The 17257-nt window shown below is 34.3% G+C and overlaps 1 protein-coding gene across 1 annotated transcript in view; it reads right to left on the bottom strand.

Annotated features, from left to right (window-relative positions):
• Window positions 1-2013: 2013 nt before the first annotated feature.
• Dlish (Dachs ligand with SH3s) overlaps window positions 2014-17257 on the bottom strand; it is a 64715-nt gene continuing 49471 nt past the window's right edge. Inside the window, exon 3 of the mRNA XM_090404116.1 lies at window positions 2014-2847. Within this exon, the coding sequence (XP_090260242.1) occupies window positions 2540-2847 (308 nt within the window). The 3' untranslated portion in view covers window positions 2014-2539. The remainder of the gene's footprint in view (window positions 2848-17257) is intronic.

Below are 17257 nucleotides of genomic sequence, written 5' to 3'. Positions count from 1 at the left end.
CTTGTCTGTCTGTAGGCTATACCACAAGCACATGGAATTCTATATATATCCCTGGATATTTGTAGAAAGGTGTGCTATTTGAAAAGGGATACTATTTTAATCAATAGACTACCAATATATGGAACTGTGATCGAGTCTCTATACTGCAATATTCTGGTTATTGAGAGAGATAGGATTCAAAAATAAAACCCGTCAACTGTTTTTTTGGGATAGCCACTGAGAGCAAAAAAATTTCAGAGTCTAAAGATCTTAATTTTGTATAATAGAAACTGCTTGCTTCTTTAGGGTGTGGATTATGCTTAATATTTGAGAAGGATGACAAAGGGATGAGGCATAAAGATAATGTCCTGTATGTATAGGCTTACAATACAGTTCAGGAGTAACACCACTGTCTGACTTTTGAGTGACATACAGAAATCACTTATTAAATCTTTTAACATCAGAGACTTCAACTTCTCCAAAATCATCTTCTGTCATTAACTGCAGAGAGCTAATGCATGCCACGTGATTTTATGTTTATTTGTTAGCATGCATTTATTTTCCTTGTAACAGTCTTGCAGTGTTTAGTCAACTTTGTGATCTATCTATCTATATATTTTTAATGTTTAAGCCCTAATGCATAACCAGTAGGTGTATTTTTCATATTTTAATAACTATTAAATTTCCTTATTGTTAGAAAATGCTAATTTTTATTTATTAAAATAAGCAATAACTGTTTATGTACTGATAGGACGGCCTTAAATATACACCTACTTTGTTTAATATTATATATGTGCATAGATATTAATGTGTGCACACACATTATATAATTGATGCTAGTCAAGAAGGAAACAGTTAATTATAATTTAAATTAAATTCAAGACTATTTCTGAAAAAAAAAAAAAAACAGCAATTAAATGCAGATCAGCATATCTTGTCTATAATACAATACAGTTAGTTGCTTTATGCAATATATACAGTGCAAACTATGCAACATGTCATTATTTAATTAGATTTAACATATGCTTCTCCCCTCCTCATAAACAGAAATAATCACAGCTAATTACAGACAAGTAGAATATTCAGTATTATTTTCATGATTATTAAAGACAAAATTTGAGATATATGAATAGGATTATCAGAAAGATAATATATATTTTACTGCTTCTGAATTGGAGTAGTTATTTTTTGTCCTCTCTTAAAATATAAAACAAATTAAATTGGTACAAAAGGATATGATACATAGCAGCTATTTAATATAATTTAAAACCAATCAAGAAAATATTGAATATGTTTTTTTTTTTTTTTTTTACAGATAATAATGCTGACCTCTGTTAAATGAATGAGATTGAACTTGATTATTCAGAATGAATTATTCAAAATAATATTTATTGTTATATCAAAATTTACCTTAAGTAATTTTAAATATATTATTCTGCATTTATGAAACCAAATATAATACTTATGCACGGGAAATATTTTATGTAGACATTTCCAGTTGCAATTAGTTAACTTAGAAGTTAATTCTACATGCAGACAAATTTCATTAAATTTGGTTATGCTGAAAGATGAGTTACCTGCTTAAGAGCACTTGGATTTGAGCAAATATGGTACTCATTAATGCACTTTGCTATTCTTTAAAATTATAGCAAAATTCTTTTCCTGATATGATAAAATGGTAATAACATCAACAGGTATTTAATGTAACTGTACTTGAAAAGCACATTTTTGCAATTATTCTGATGTTTTCTTTGTAACATTAAAAAATGGTTCACTTGTTTCTTTTTAATATTATCACACTTAAATTTTAATTTATATGCAAATTAATTTTGATAAAACTTTGTTTTGATTGACATCTTTAGAAGTGTTAGTTTAACCAGTCATTTCTATAGTAATGCATTTTCCTTCCACATTTATCCAAAATACATATAAATATTAAAAATAAGTTACCAAGATTCACTTTTAATTGATGAATTTTACATAAAACATTCTATGTTCAAAATGGCTTCTTTTTAATTTTCAGCCTCTCCAACTTTGACTTTTTGAAATTAAAAAAAAAGATTACATGTGAATTTCCCATAAAACAAATTTCTTACTAATGTTATGAATTAAAAAAAAAAAAAAATTATGCTGAGAGAAAACCCAGTAAGAAACTCATCCAGTAAGGACTATTTATCATGCAACAAGCAGTTGTATATATTATCACTTAAAGCTTCAAAGAAGAATTCTTAGTGTACTGCATAACAAGTGTTTTATTTTAAGCTGTAATAAAAGTTGAGTTTCATGCATAAAAAATATACATTGCAACAATTATTTATAACCAGACTATAAAATTAGAACTAACAAAGTTATCGGGCTTTCTAAGCTATGAAACCTAGAGAGCTGTGTCTAACATATTTTGTATAGGAAACATGTTATTAAAGTTGTAATTTCAAGAAAGAATTTTTAAAAAAAATCTGTCATCTTTCCTGCAGTGATTCAAATACCTTGCAACACACCTCACTTGAGTATGTCTCCAGTTTTGATTGATAATTTTTAACGTACAAAAAGCATCATCACTTCACAAAGAAGTCATTGCTGGAGGACGGGCATATGCTTTAGGGATAAAACCATATTTTCTAGTTTTGGGAGCATAAGCCCACAACCAACCATCAACTGTCTGGTTATTTAAGTCAGCATACACCCAGTCACCCCTTCTTACACTTAAATCATCTGGTGCTTGAGCTTTGTAGTCATATAACATTACTAATTCGCTGCCATGGAATCTCAGATCTTCTGGAGTGGGTGCATTTGCATGATGATTCCCATTACCAGTTGCTGCTGAGTGATTCTGGTTGTTGGCATTTGAAGGCTGAGGATTGACATGATCTAAAAATAAATAAATAAAATAATGACAGATACTTTTCATAATAAGCCACTGTCATCACAACTTTTGTTTTTTGAACTAAATGACACTTATAAAGATTAAAATTTAAGAAAAAATTACATGAGATTTAGTAAACATTATTTTTTTTAAGCTATAGGTGGTTTCAAGTTTAATAAATAGTATAATATGAATAGAATCTGCTAACAACAGGCTGTACTTTCTTCTTGTCCACTGTCTTCTTGAGGTTTTAGTTAACTATAATCACCTGGTATGAGAATGCCACCTTGCTTATTGGAGGCCTGAAGTAGCTAGCAAATGATCACATTTGATCATAAGTATGTATGGGTGGGCTACCTGTTAGCCTACTCACAGTATTAATATATTATAGATTTCCAACCTTTGGTGGGTAGGATAGTCATTATTGTGAGATAAAAGTGCTAAATGAAATTTATACTTAATGCATGTACTAAAACATAACAGTTCACTTTGCTATAATTTGAAAAAGTATGGTCATTGGGGAGTACTTATCCAATAAGCACTCTTATCACTTGAAATAACTGTTGTGAAACAAGTTTTCATGGCACTATTTGACACAGCAGAATAAACTGTCTTAAGCTTTGCAGGAACATGAGTGAATGATGATTGCATGAGTGAATGTATGATCAAAGCAAGTACTAATATTTTGTCACCTAATCTTTTCACACTCTCAAAAGAAGAATAGAATCCTTTTATGCCAAGTTGTATGATGACTCCCAAGAGCCCAAATGGAATAGGAAGACATATGTCCTGATGTTTTAAAAGAAGAGATTCAATATACAATGGGTAGCATGAGTAATCGAAAGACACCAGGTGAAGATGAATTACCAATAGATGTTCTGAAAGCAGGTGGTGTACCAGTCATTACTATGCTAAGTAATGACTGATACATCACCTAGCATGTTAAGTAAAATTTATACATGCCTAAGACAGAAGAGAATACTGAAGACTTGGAACAATTCTATCCTTATTATAGTTTTTAAAAAGGAAGACAGAGAAGATATTAAAAATTACCACCCTATCAGTCTCCTTTCAACAATATACACAATTTTTACAAAAACCATTAGCAATAGAATTCAAAACAGTCTAGATTTTTGACAACTTCCAGAATAAGCAGGATTCAGAAACAATTTACAGCACCATTGATCATATGTAATAAGACAATGGAAAAGACAAATGAATACCAAAAACTCTTACGTCTAGCATTTATTGATTTTGAAAAGGCATTTGATTCAATCTCAACATGCTATTATAGAAGTGCTTAAAAATCAAGGAATTGAAAAAACTTACATTGATGTATTTAGTCATAAATATAAAAATTCAACTGCCTCTTTAAAATCAGGAGCAGATATGAAATTTCCTATAAAAAAGGGGGGGTTAGGAAGATGCCATTTCACCTAAATTATTTACAGCAGCCCTAAAAAAAATTTTAAAAACCTCAATTGGAAAATAGAGAAATTATGGTAAAGAACTAAATCATACAATTTACTGATGACATTGTTTTTTTTAGGAAACTCTGTAGAAGAACTTCAACAAATGATCACTGAATTGAAATGCAGAAAGTAAAAAGAAAGGACTAAATATAAACAAAGACAAAACAAAAATAACATATAATAAATACATTACCAAAAAGCTAGTACAAATGGAATACCAGGAAACTGATATAGTAACCTCCTATGTTTATCTAGGACAAAAGATCACAGTAAAGGGTGACAATAAAGAAGAAATTATATGTAGAATTCAACTTGGTTGGGCAGCCTTTGGCTTGTAGCACTGAAAGGAAATATCCCAACTTGCCTTCGACAGTTGTATACTTCCAATCAAGATATATGGAAGTGAAACACGGACTTTGATTAAAAAAAATTGACCAAAAAGTTGAGGAAAATGGAAAGATCATTACTAGGCATTACTGTTCTAGATAAAAAGCACAATACCAGCCATTAAAAAATCCAAATGGCAGTAGGCAGGTCATATTGCAAGAAGTAACACTCAAAAATGGACAAAGTTGATATCAGAATGGTATCCTAGAGATGGAAAGAGAGCTACAGGAAGACCAAAGAGAAGGTGGGAGGATGACATTAAAAAAGATGGCAGGAATTCAGTGTCACAGAAAGGCTCAAGACAGGAATGAGTGGAGGACTTTATCCAGCAGTGGGCAAAAAATGGCCAATGATGATGATGATGCCAAGTAAGTGGCATACTACCTGCCACTAAGTGGTGGTTAATGTATTCATTCTTCAACCAAAAGGCTGTGGGTTCAAATTGCACCATGAGTATGGATGGTTGAATTGATGTCAGGTGAATTTCATCATCAGGTATCAGACCACTGTCTACTTAATGGAGGCCTGAAATGGCTAGAAAAAGTTTCATGTTCGATCTCTAGAGCAAGTTTCTGGACTTACGAAAAAAATAATTAAATAAGCTTTAGCCACTTTGGTACAAATGTACTATAGGTTCACAATCTTTTGTAGGAAAATCTAATAAATTTTCCATTTCAGTTAGCATTAATAGCATAATGGTCTTATCTGCAATTTTTAAGATTTCTTTGTCTTTTAATTGGTTCGTGAAATGCAGCAATGCATGGGAATCTTTGAAAAAAGTGCTTAAATGAGGTGGTATCTGAATGTATCCTTAAGTGTTCAAAGAATAAATAGGTTGGGAGTGAAATGGATGTGCAACCTTATTAAGCAAGAGATTCACAAGAAGTTGATGTGGAAAGAATATTGTGAGAATAAGAGTGAGAAGAGTTATGAGATTTATAAAGCACAGGCCAAAAAAGTAACGAGTACTATGAAAAAAACTAAATCAGAGTACAAAAAGAAATTGGCTATGCAAACTAAAGGCAAACCAAAATAATTTTATCATTATGCTGCAAGCAAAAGAAAAATTGAATGTGGAAGAATAACTTTACTGAATGCAGATGGTACTTTAGTATAAGAAGCTAATGAGACTGTTTAATTAATGAGTGCTCACTTTGTTAAGATATATTAACTAGGTGTATGTAACATGGTGCACAGTGCTACTGCTACACTGAATGAAGAGTTACAGGTGCATGAAAATGAGGTTGAAGAGCTGTTGCACAGCCTGGATAAAAATTTGTCAATAGAGAAAGATAATATCGCACATTTGCTAAAGGAATGTTCAACCGAATTGGCTAAGCCTTCCTCATGTTTGTATAACTTGAGTCTCAGGTCAAGAATGATACCACAGGAATGGAAGGAATGTATGAGAGTTCTATTGTACAAGGGTGGTGCAAAAACTGATGTGTCTGACTACCAACCTATCAGTATCTCTGGTGTGGTAGTCAAGATTTTAGAGAAGATGGTAAGAATTTGCATAGAGAAATGGGTAGACAAACAAGCTATACTACTCTGCAAGGAGAAGCATGGGTTTACTAAAGGTCATGTTTTAGCAATTTGTTCATATTTTATAAATTTAACAATGTTATGGCCGAGATGGATAAAGGGAATGGATACACTATGATAATGTTGGATTTTGCTAAGGCATTTCACAGGATATCACAAGAAAAGCTGTTGCATAAGCTGGAGAATATGGGATTGGAATATAAACTCTTAACTTTGATCAGTGGCTGGTTGACAGATATCAAAAAGTGGTATACAGTGAGTGTGAATCTTCCAGATTTAAGGTGACCAGTAGTGCACCTCAGGTTTCAATCCTTGGGCCATTTGTTGTTCAATCTATACATTAATGACATTAGGAAGGGTCTAACAGGAGATGTGCAATTGTTTGCCAATGATGCAAAGATAGACAGGGCAATTAGAGATGCTACTGATATCAAGTACTTTCAAAATAATTTGAATAGGCTGGAAATTTAGGCAAACGAAAATGGTTATCAATTTAATGTTAGTAAGTGTAAAGTTATGCACTTTGGCATGATGAGATTTCCAGCAGCATATTATATGGCAAGTAAAGCATACTATATATATCACCCCTCTGATATGACAGAGGTCTATAAACTTCTAAATGGGTATTATAGGATATCATCTGATGAAAATTTTCATTATATGGAAAGTGGGGAGGCATCCATGGAAGTTAAGTTTGTTTGCAGTCAAGAAATGGATAAGAACTAGGTTTTTCTCTCACAGAGCAGTGAGAGTGGAATAGTTTGCCATTAGGAGTGGGTGAGTGTATCTCGTGTGAATGAATTTAAGGGAAGGTATGATAGCTAGTTTAGGTGATGACTTAAATCAATGAGTCCTTGACACCCTGGAGGTCTCAGGTAATAATAACAATAATAATATATATTGTGCATTTACAAGGTGGACAATAATTCTTTGCAGGAAAAAATAAATAAATACACACACACATCTAATTTTTTGCACCATATTATAATGAGTCTGCATTAGAGTTTTACTATAACATGTTACTATAATGTTGTAGATGATAATTTTTTCAAAGTTGCTCAGAAATGCATCACTGATGGTCAGATTGATACACGAGATAAAACCAGCAATGAAAAATGAATATTGCAAAACCACACAATCTTATTAAACATTTTACTGTATTTGCTTTTCAGTAACATGTTAATTCTTCTTCTTCTTCTCTTTCGTCTAAGACGGGTTGAGTCTTCTCTTGAGCAGGATCTTCAGTCTTCTCTATTCCTTGCTGTTCGAAAAAGTTCCTTATATGTTCTGCATCCTGTTTATTAATTTCAGCCAGGTAATTCTTGGTCTTCCAGGTCTTCTTTTTTCAGTTGGAAAAGTATTGATTAGGATGTTAGGAAGTCTGTCTGCATCCATACGTACAGTGTGTTCAAACCATCTCAGTTGTTTTCTAATTTTTTCTATTATTGTCTTTTTATACAATAGTTCTTGTCTGACTGTGATGTTTGTTTTCTTTTCTATCCAACTTGTTCTATTTATTTTTCTTAAGCATTTCATTTCAAATGCCAGCAGTTTTTTCTCCTCTCTTTTTTTAACTTTATAAAGCGTTGTTTATTTACCTTTATAAAGCATTGATACTTCCACATTTGGATTACTGTGCTCAGGTCTGGTCACCTGGATTCCTTGGAGATGAGGAGGCTGTGGAGAGGGTTCAGAGAAGAGTGACCAAGTTGGTGAGTGATATAAAAAATGCTCCCTACATTGATAGATTGAGAGCTTGTGGATTGCAGAGATTGGTTGATAGGCGAAGAAGAGGGGATATGAAAGAAACATTCAAATTACTAAAAGGTTTTTATAGGATTGATGCAGGGGAAATGTTTCAGCTGTGTGATAGTGATGGAAGAACAAGAGGTCATCTCTGGAAATTAAAGAAGAGTGTGGTTAACAAAGGTGTCAGAACAAGGTTTTTTGCCTGGAGGGTGGTGAATGAGTGGAATTCATTGCCTGACTTAGTTGTGAGCTCTTCGTCTGTAAATGAATTCAAGAAGAGATATGACAGATATTGTTTTGCTAGTTTGGGTCTCCCGCGATGAGTCTACTGACTCCATGGAGATACCCGTAATAATAATAATAATAATAATAATAATAATAATAACTGTCCACGCTTCTGCTCCATAGATGACTGTTGGTATAATTATTGCTTCATATAATTTGATTTTGGCTTGCTTCGATATCCTGTTTGTTTTCCAGATTTTCTGTAATTTTCCCATGGTGGTCCATCCTATCGGTATTCTGTGTTTGATTGTTTTGAGTTCATCTATTGTTTCTGTTAGTTTTGATCCAAGGTATATGAAGTTGTCTACTTGTTCTATTTGTTCTCCGTTTAGGGTGGCTGAGATGGTAGTTCTGCTTTTTTTTCATCATTTCCTCCCTATTTTCATCACTTTTGTCTTTTGTATATTTATTGTCATGTCATATGTTTTACAGGTTTCGTTTAGCTTGTTGATCAACTTTTGTAGTTCACTTGGGGTTCTTGAAAGAAACATGTTAATTACCCAAGGTAACTGGGGGAGATGCTAGAACATGGATAATTGAAAACCCATTTAATCCAAATTATGTTTTATTGGGTTAAACACACAAAAAAAACTATAACATCCTTGTAGTCTGTAAATATGAAACTGAACATTTTTAAACTTATTCAGATAAAAAGTCCATGATTTTTGTTTGTTTTCTTTGTAGCATTAATTTTTGTTTTATTTTTCTTATACATCCATGAATAATGCAATGTTATTTAAAATATTGTAGTAATGACTTCTGTTATTTTATGAATCTATTTGCAATTAAGAATTAAAAAAAAAAAAAGAAATTTGTATGCACTACAAGGACCACAGTTAATCTGACTCCATGGATAATTGAACCCCAAACAATCAGCATTTTACTCTAACTACACTTACCTTGGACAATCAACAAATATTAACAATAATATTTCTAATGGAAGTAGCTGTGACCTGAATTATTTTAAGCATATCAAGATAAAAATCATTAAACATAATTTTCGTATCAAGAAAGATTAATTTTTTTAAAGTCATGTCCATCTATCTAATTAAACCGACCCCAGGGATAATTGAGCACCAAACAATCAGCCCTTTACCTTGTAACTACGCTTACCTTGGACAATCAATAAATATTAACAATAATATTTCCAATGGAAGCAGCAGCTGTGACCTGAATTCTTTTAACCATATCAAGATAAAAATCACTAAACATAATTTTCATAATTTATCCAAATAAGATCAATTTTTTTAAGTCATGCCCATCCATCACTACAGCAGAAATTGGAATATACCAACATAATACAATATAAAGAAGATATGCAATTTAAGAAAAAATTAATCATATATAACATACAAAAATCAGGGAAAACAGATATGCAATATAAAATATTTATAAAGGAGTAAGTTTTATCTAGCAATGGCCACTACTTAAGGGCCATTGCTAGATAAAACTGGGAGGAGAATTCCATGTGGCCTTTTAATAACCTTCTTATCTCTATTTGTTCATGTGCTCAACACTCAAGTAACACTTGGAGCTATTTTTTCAACTTTTGCAATATGCTTTTTGAGCTTCAACTCTCTGTTCACCATCAATATAATATACAGTATGCAGTCTTTTCATCAAGCCATAACCATACATTTTGTCACATTAAACTGACAACCATTATCCTATGTCCTAATAATAATATAATAAATTTAGTTTAATCCTTTATCCAAGTGTGAGCAAACAAAGTTTATGCCTGAAAGTATCTTCAGGACTGGGGTAAGGTGGTACAACACCAGGGCAATTCCTTGCAAAGGTGGAGCAAGCTATCATCACTCCTATCTCAGTATCTCCCATAATGCAAAACACATCTCCTTGCAGATATGTCTAATGTTATACATTAAAGGAAGGGCCACTACCCAGACTAGTTTCGACCTTTATTGAGGTCTCTTCGGTGGGAGCCAGGCCCAAGTGGAGATACCAGCCAGAAGCATTAGCAAGGTCATCTCTACCTATAGGAGTTGCCAAATGGTGTGCACCTTTTTAATAAATTACTCTGGATTTAGAGAAAGATGTTGAAAGTTTATTTTTCACTTGGTAGAATACAATAAATTTAGTTTAATCCTTTATCCAAGTGTGAGCAAGCAAAGTTTGCACCTAAAAGTATCTTCAGGACTAGGGTAAGGTACACCAGGGCAATTCCTTGCAAAGGTGGAGCAAGCTATCATCACTCCTATCTCAGTATCTCCCATAATGCAAAACACATCTCCTTGCAGATATGTTTAATGTTATACATTAAGGGAAGGGCCACTACCCAGACTAGTTTCAACCTTTATTGAGGTCTGTTCAGTGGGAGCCAGGCCCAAGTGGAGATACCAGCCAGAAGCATTAGCAAGGTCATCTCTACCTATAAGAGTTGCCACTTGGGCCTGGCCCCCACTGAAGAGACCTCAATAAAGGTCGAAACTAGTCTGGGTAGTGGCCCTTCCCTTAATGCATAATATTAGACATATCTGCAAGGAGATGTGTTTTGCATTATGGGAGATACTGAGATAGGAGTGATGATAGCTTGCTCCACCTTTGCAAGGAGTTGCCCTGGTGTTGTACCACCTTACCCCAGTCCTGAAGATACTTTCAGGTGCAAACTTTGTTTGCTCACACTAAGAATCTCCAACTTATAATAATACTGATGAAGTTCTCATCAAAGACAACAGGCAAAAAGTCTTGGTTTAGTGTCTTAAGTTTGGGGAAGATTTTTTTGAGCATGTTTTTTTTTTTTTTTCCCCCAGGGCCCAGCAAAATTGGTCTTTTAATCACATGTATGGGGCAGTAATTCATCTTTCAAACTTTTTTTTCTTAAGCCACTTAAACAAATTGTTATCTTCAATGCTTTCAGAAGCAGTGGAGTCCAGGGATTTGCAATGATGTCTTATCCCAATTAGTCACCAGCTGATATTAGGTATCCTGCATGTGATCGGAGTCGGACAGTTGAGGCAAACAAAGGGACACAGAAATGGCTTCTCTTTGCAAAGGCCTCTCAATGAAGCAATGCTTATTTCATATCCACATCTATAATTACGCATATAACCATTTAAAGAGAGATCAGTTTGTGAGCATTTTTAATTTGCAGCTCCTGCTTATATTGCTAGTCATCCATTTAATCATTACTCAGTTTATCCTCCTGACCCTGAATATGCAATCTGATAACTACTTGCTCAAACAATCCCTGACCACTTCAAATGCACTAATGACATTCATTCTATGTAGTTTCTTATGCCATGGCACTGCTCCAAATTGCCTCCCACATTTGTTATAATCGCCAGCTTTAAAGTTCCATATAAACCCTTTCTTGACTGAAATTTCCACATGCTGAGCAACCTCCCAGGACAAGACTGCATTGGCACTTTCCCCACTTGGAGGTAATGTTACTACTGTAGCACTGTTTCAGGTAATTATCCCTTAGTAACTGTATAAATTCCATTTCTATTTTGCCATGTGATCTTTCCTCTTTTCAATCTGTATCACCATAGTTGCAAACTATTTCCTTGAATCTGCTTGCTTTTACCATGGGAGACAATTCTAAGTATCCCATGGTAATTGCTCAGCCTAACTAATTGTGCTAATCTGTCAATACATGTCATCCACATCTTCTGGATCCCCTAGTCTATAGCAGCAACAACAATATATCCTGTCCTATTGGCATCTATCTCACACCAGACAACCTCAAATGAACCATTTTCCTTAGATCTACAATATTCCTTTACTTCTATTTTTGTTCGTTGAAGTTTGGCTATCATTAATAATACCCCTCCTCTTGCCCTATTTCTTCTATATTCTCTGAAAATATAATACCCATTACATTCTATCCCTGTAACTATATCATTTTCTGACAACCAGGTCTCACTGATGCCAATAATTTTTAGCCAAGTTGAGCTGGGCAATGCTAAAAACTCCTCTCCTTTATTTCTGATACTTCGGGCATTAATGTACATGCATTTTGACATCCCCTTGGACAGATAGTTACTCTTAGATAATGTCATTATCTGCCCATTCAGATTCAAAATCTGAGAAACTACCCAGCTCTTCATAATTATTCCTGCACTCATATTCATCTATCCTAGAATGGACTATTTCCTATACATAAACTGCAATAGTCCTTTTGGCCCATAATCTCCCTCACACCTTGTGTTGTGTAGCCTACTCAATATCTGAACCTCAGGGGATACATACAGCATCAACTGATTATTCTTTCACACATGTGCCTCAAGAATGACTATATCCACTTGTATGGGTCCCCCTTAAAACCATAATTTGAATGACTGATCTTCCAAACTGTCACTTTATTTATTTTTATGTGGTTCCCATCCTATAGCACATTTGCACTGTGGGGTGGGCTAAGGACTTTTTTTTTCTATTTTAATAATTATCACACACACACACACACACACACACACACACACACACACACACACACACACACACACACACACACACACACACACACACACACACACACACACACACACACACACACACACACACGTGTGTATATAATTTTTTTATCTGGTCTGGAAACTCTGCTCTAGAGAATAAATATGGAACTTTCTTTAGCCACTTCAGGCATCCAAGTAAGTGGGCAGTGATCTCACAAACATCCATAACTATGACAGGATTCAAACCTGCAACCTGCTGGTTTGAGAGCAGAACAATATTTTTTCAAAACAACTAACTCCAAATCCATTCAAGTGCTAACCATGAGTCCTTTCATCCATCACACTCATTCCTGACATCCACAAACTCCACACATTCCTTCTGCACCATCTATGTAATGTCATTCACAATCATGATCCTTCTTCTCAACTCACCTCTATTGTGCTGTGGTAGCACATCTTACAATCCTTATGCTCTCATTCTTCTCATTTGCTAGTGCCTGAAAGTCTTTCATATCTTCTTGCATATACCACACTTGTTGCCAGCTGGATCATTTGTATCTGCCAATATAATAATGTCTTTTACTTTCTCTCTGCATCCTAATAGCATCACTAACATACTTGATATTTGTCCAAGCAATATAGTTTTGCCACACTCTCCTTACACATCCTCCTTCATGCTGTGTTTTCTTCCCCTTGCACCTCATTCTTCTTATACTTCACTTCCATGCCATACCATCTCACAGTTTGTCCTGTCCAGGATTTCATGTAAGCACACTATTTTTTTTTTATTACCATCTCATCATTATCCTCTTCTACCTTTTCCTTCATATTTTCATTCATAATTTGTTCACCTTCACTTGCTTCTACCACCTTACTTTCAACATCTTGCCAATATTCAATCCTTTGTTGTCATACTCCTTACTCGCTACACTTCTGGCACTCATTCACTCTTAAAACACTTTCTGCACATGTACTCACCAATTTCACTCTCTTTCCACAATTCTTTCACCTTTCAAAGCAAATACAGCACAATGTAGTGAACAAAATCCCACATAGCAAATTCATATTTCACACCCAAAGTAATTATTATCATTGTACGAGCACCTCCATGGAGTCCAAAGACTAATTGCAGGAGACTCAAACTATCCACAAAATCTACCATACCTCTCCTTGAACCCATTAACAAACAAAGCACTCACAACTGACTCTGGCAACTCGTTCCACTCATTTACAATTCTCCAAGCAAAAAATCTAATTTTTTGATTTGTTCTGGTCCCTCTAGCCAAGTGCTGAAACATTTTTCCTCCATCAATTCTATAAAATCCTTTAAGCAACTTAAAGGTTTCTATCATATCACCTCTTTTCTCCTATCAACACAATCAATTAAATAAACATAACAAAACAAAAATAACACTATCAACATAATGAAAGCATACAATCCTTGAAATCTGACAAATTATGTGTTGTATTGCTACTGAGTATGTGTAGATAAACAAAGTGAATAACAAAAATAGTCTGTGCTTGTTTAGCCTCTAACTTTTAAATGTAACAATCATAAAGTAAAGAAATGAGAAAGTTATTCAAAGATGTCTGACCATAAGTGAAAACTAATACTTATTATGGTATTCTTTGATGTAAAGCAAATACTAACATGTTCAAACCATGCCTCAAACTACTTGTGGAAGTCACAAACAGACTAAAACCTTATAACTCTAGGACCCCCCCCCCCCACACACACACAAATATATGGACTACCAAAAATCCATAAACAAAATGCGCCATTATGTCCCATTGTGGATGGCACTGATTCACTCATATACAAATTAGTCAAATTTGGCCAAAGTGCTCACTCAATACACTGGCAACACACCTTCACAGATAAACTCAGTCCACTTTAAAGCCAGTATAGAAAACCTCACACTACAACATACTGATATAATGGTCAGTTTTGATGTCTCCTCTTTATTCACTAATGTCCCACTCAAACATACCTTAGACCTCATCCAAGCCATATTTCCTCCCAATACCTCAGCCCTGTTTCAGTTCACCATGAACTCAGGCTATTTCATTTAGCAAGGAAAATTCTAAAATAGATAGAGGGGACAGCCATGAGTACTCTGCTTTCTCCACTCCTAACCAACTTCTTCATGGAGATCTTTGAAGAAAAAGCCTTAAACTCTGCCCCAAATAAACCCACTGTCTGGCTATGCTACAAAGATTATGTGTTCTTGTGGAAATTTGGACACATGGACTGGATACGCTCCACAATTTCTTAACACATCTAAACAATCAACACTCCAGGATCTGGTTTACCTTAGAAAAGGAAAACTACAAGTCTCCATAGACACTCTGATTACATGCCAGCCTGATGGATCCCTGACATTCTTTATTTACAGTAAACCTATACATACAGGTAGATACACTCACCAGCAGCCACCCCCCCTCCCAACAATATGAGATTATAAAAACTCTATATAACAGGGTAAAATTAATCAGTTTAGTGCCCTAATGACTGAACTTGACTATATCCTCAACACTTTCTTAGCCAATGGCTACAACTTCCAAAAAATATCAAATCCTGTAACCACAACCGTTCAGATGGTTGCCTTTCTTCAGCATCATTTGCTCAGTGTAAGTGCCTGCATGCACATATCATTTTTTTTTGTTGAGGTCCTTGATGATGTCAATGTAATGTTGCCAAAATATAGGAAAGTATTAATTAAAGTTTTTATAATTAATATTTTAGTATACATTGTTATTCCTGAAAAATAATACTTGAGTAACCAAAGTATAAGTCTATCTACCAGAATTACATGGCCTTAAATAGTCATAAAATCAATTAAGTGAAAATATTTAGAATTTTCGGATTATTACTGACTAATTAATAATAAAATACTGAATTCTAAAAATTTATTAAAAGTGTACATATCCATGAAAGGAAATCCTTGTATGATTATTTTAATGGATTATAGATCTAAATTCAGCACCTTGAAATACATGTGAAGATCACATACCCAAGAAATTTCAAGCCATTTCAGGCCTCCTATTGGGGGGGGGGGGGTTGTCTCCCACTAGGCAATGAAATTAATTTCCCCTGAAAGATAATCACAAACATCCACGTCCACAGCAGAATTCAAATCTACAATCTGTTGAGTGCAAATACACTAACCACTCAGCTAACTAGGTTAGTAGGAATAGCATGCATTATTGCCTTAACTGATTTTACATCATCTTTCTATCTGATGCATCTTTTAATTCTAACTGTTGCCTTAAAACTTTAGTATAAGTTATATACTGTTTCTGTATAACGCCCCATTTCCACCACATAATCATAGATAACATTTTGAATAGCTTTTCTCTTGGCATCTTATCGTATGCTTTTTGATAAACCAAACACAGTTCCTTGACCATCCTTAATCCCTATTTAACCAGACATAAAACTATTCTTCCCCAAATTTCTCTTTCACAATGTTATCTGGAACACTCAGTAGGGAAATTTGTCTGTAATTTTCACATTTATTTTTCTTTTGAAAGTTTATTTTTCACTTGGTTAGACTATGATAAATTTAGTTTAATCCTTTATCCAAGTGTGAGCAAACAAAGTTTGCGCCTGGAAATATCTTCAGGACTAGGGTAAGGTAATACAACACCAGGCAACTCGTAGCAAAGGTGGACCAAGCTAACATCACTCCTATCTTAGTATCTCCAATAATGCAAAACACATCTCGTTGTGGATATGTATAATGTTATGCATTAAGGGAAGGGCCACTACCCAGACTAGTTTCGACCTTTATTGAAGTCTCTTCAGTGGGAGCCAGGCCCAGAAGTGGAGATACCAGGCAGAAGCAATGACGAGGTCATCTTTACCTATAGGAGTTGCCACAGTCCTGAAGATATTTTCAGGCACAAACTTCGGATTAAACTAAATTTATTATAGTCTAACCAAGTGAAAAATAAACTTTCAACATCTTTCTCTAAATCCAGAGTAATTTAATAAAAAGGTGGCACACCTTTTGGCAACTCCTATAAGTAAAGATGACCTCGCCATTGCTTCTGCCTGGTATCTCCACTTCTGGGCCTGGCTCCCACTGAAGAGACCTCAATAAAGGTCAAATCTAGTCTGGGTAGTGGTCCTTCCCTTAATGCATAACATTATATATATCTGCAAGGAGATGTGTTTTGCATTATGGGAGATACTAAGATAGGAGTGATGTTAGCTTGGTCCACCTTTGCTATGAGTTGCCTGGTGTTGTACTACCTTACCCCAATCCTGAAGATATTTTCAGGTGCAAACTTTGTTTGCTCATACTTGGATAAAGGATTAAACTAAATTTATTATAGTTTTACTTTTCTCCATTTCTAAACTTTTTTAATAACGTCCAGAACATTTTTGCTATTTAGTCATATTTATCTTCTATATTATTTTCAAAGTTCTTCCTTTGAAAAGGGGAACTGTTTAGAAACTTCTACATGTAACTTCACTTTCTGAAATTTTTCTCTGTGTTCTCTCAAAGTATCTGCTGACTTATTCACCCAGAACTTTTAATATAATTTCTACTTTT

The sequence above is a fragment of the Typopeltis vanoorti genome, chromosome 14, assembly GCF_054136105.1.
Source record: "Typopeltis vanoorti isolate ZY-2024b chromosome 14, IOZ_Tvanoo_1.0, whole genome shotgun sequence".
Lineage (NCBI taxonomy): Eukaryota > Metazoa > Arthropoda > Arachnida > Uropygi > Thelyphonidae > Typopeltis > Typopeltis vanoorti.
This window is presented reverse-complemented; position numbering and strand designations above follow the sequence as displayed.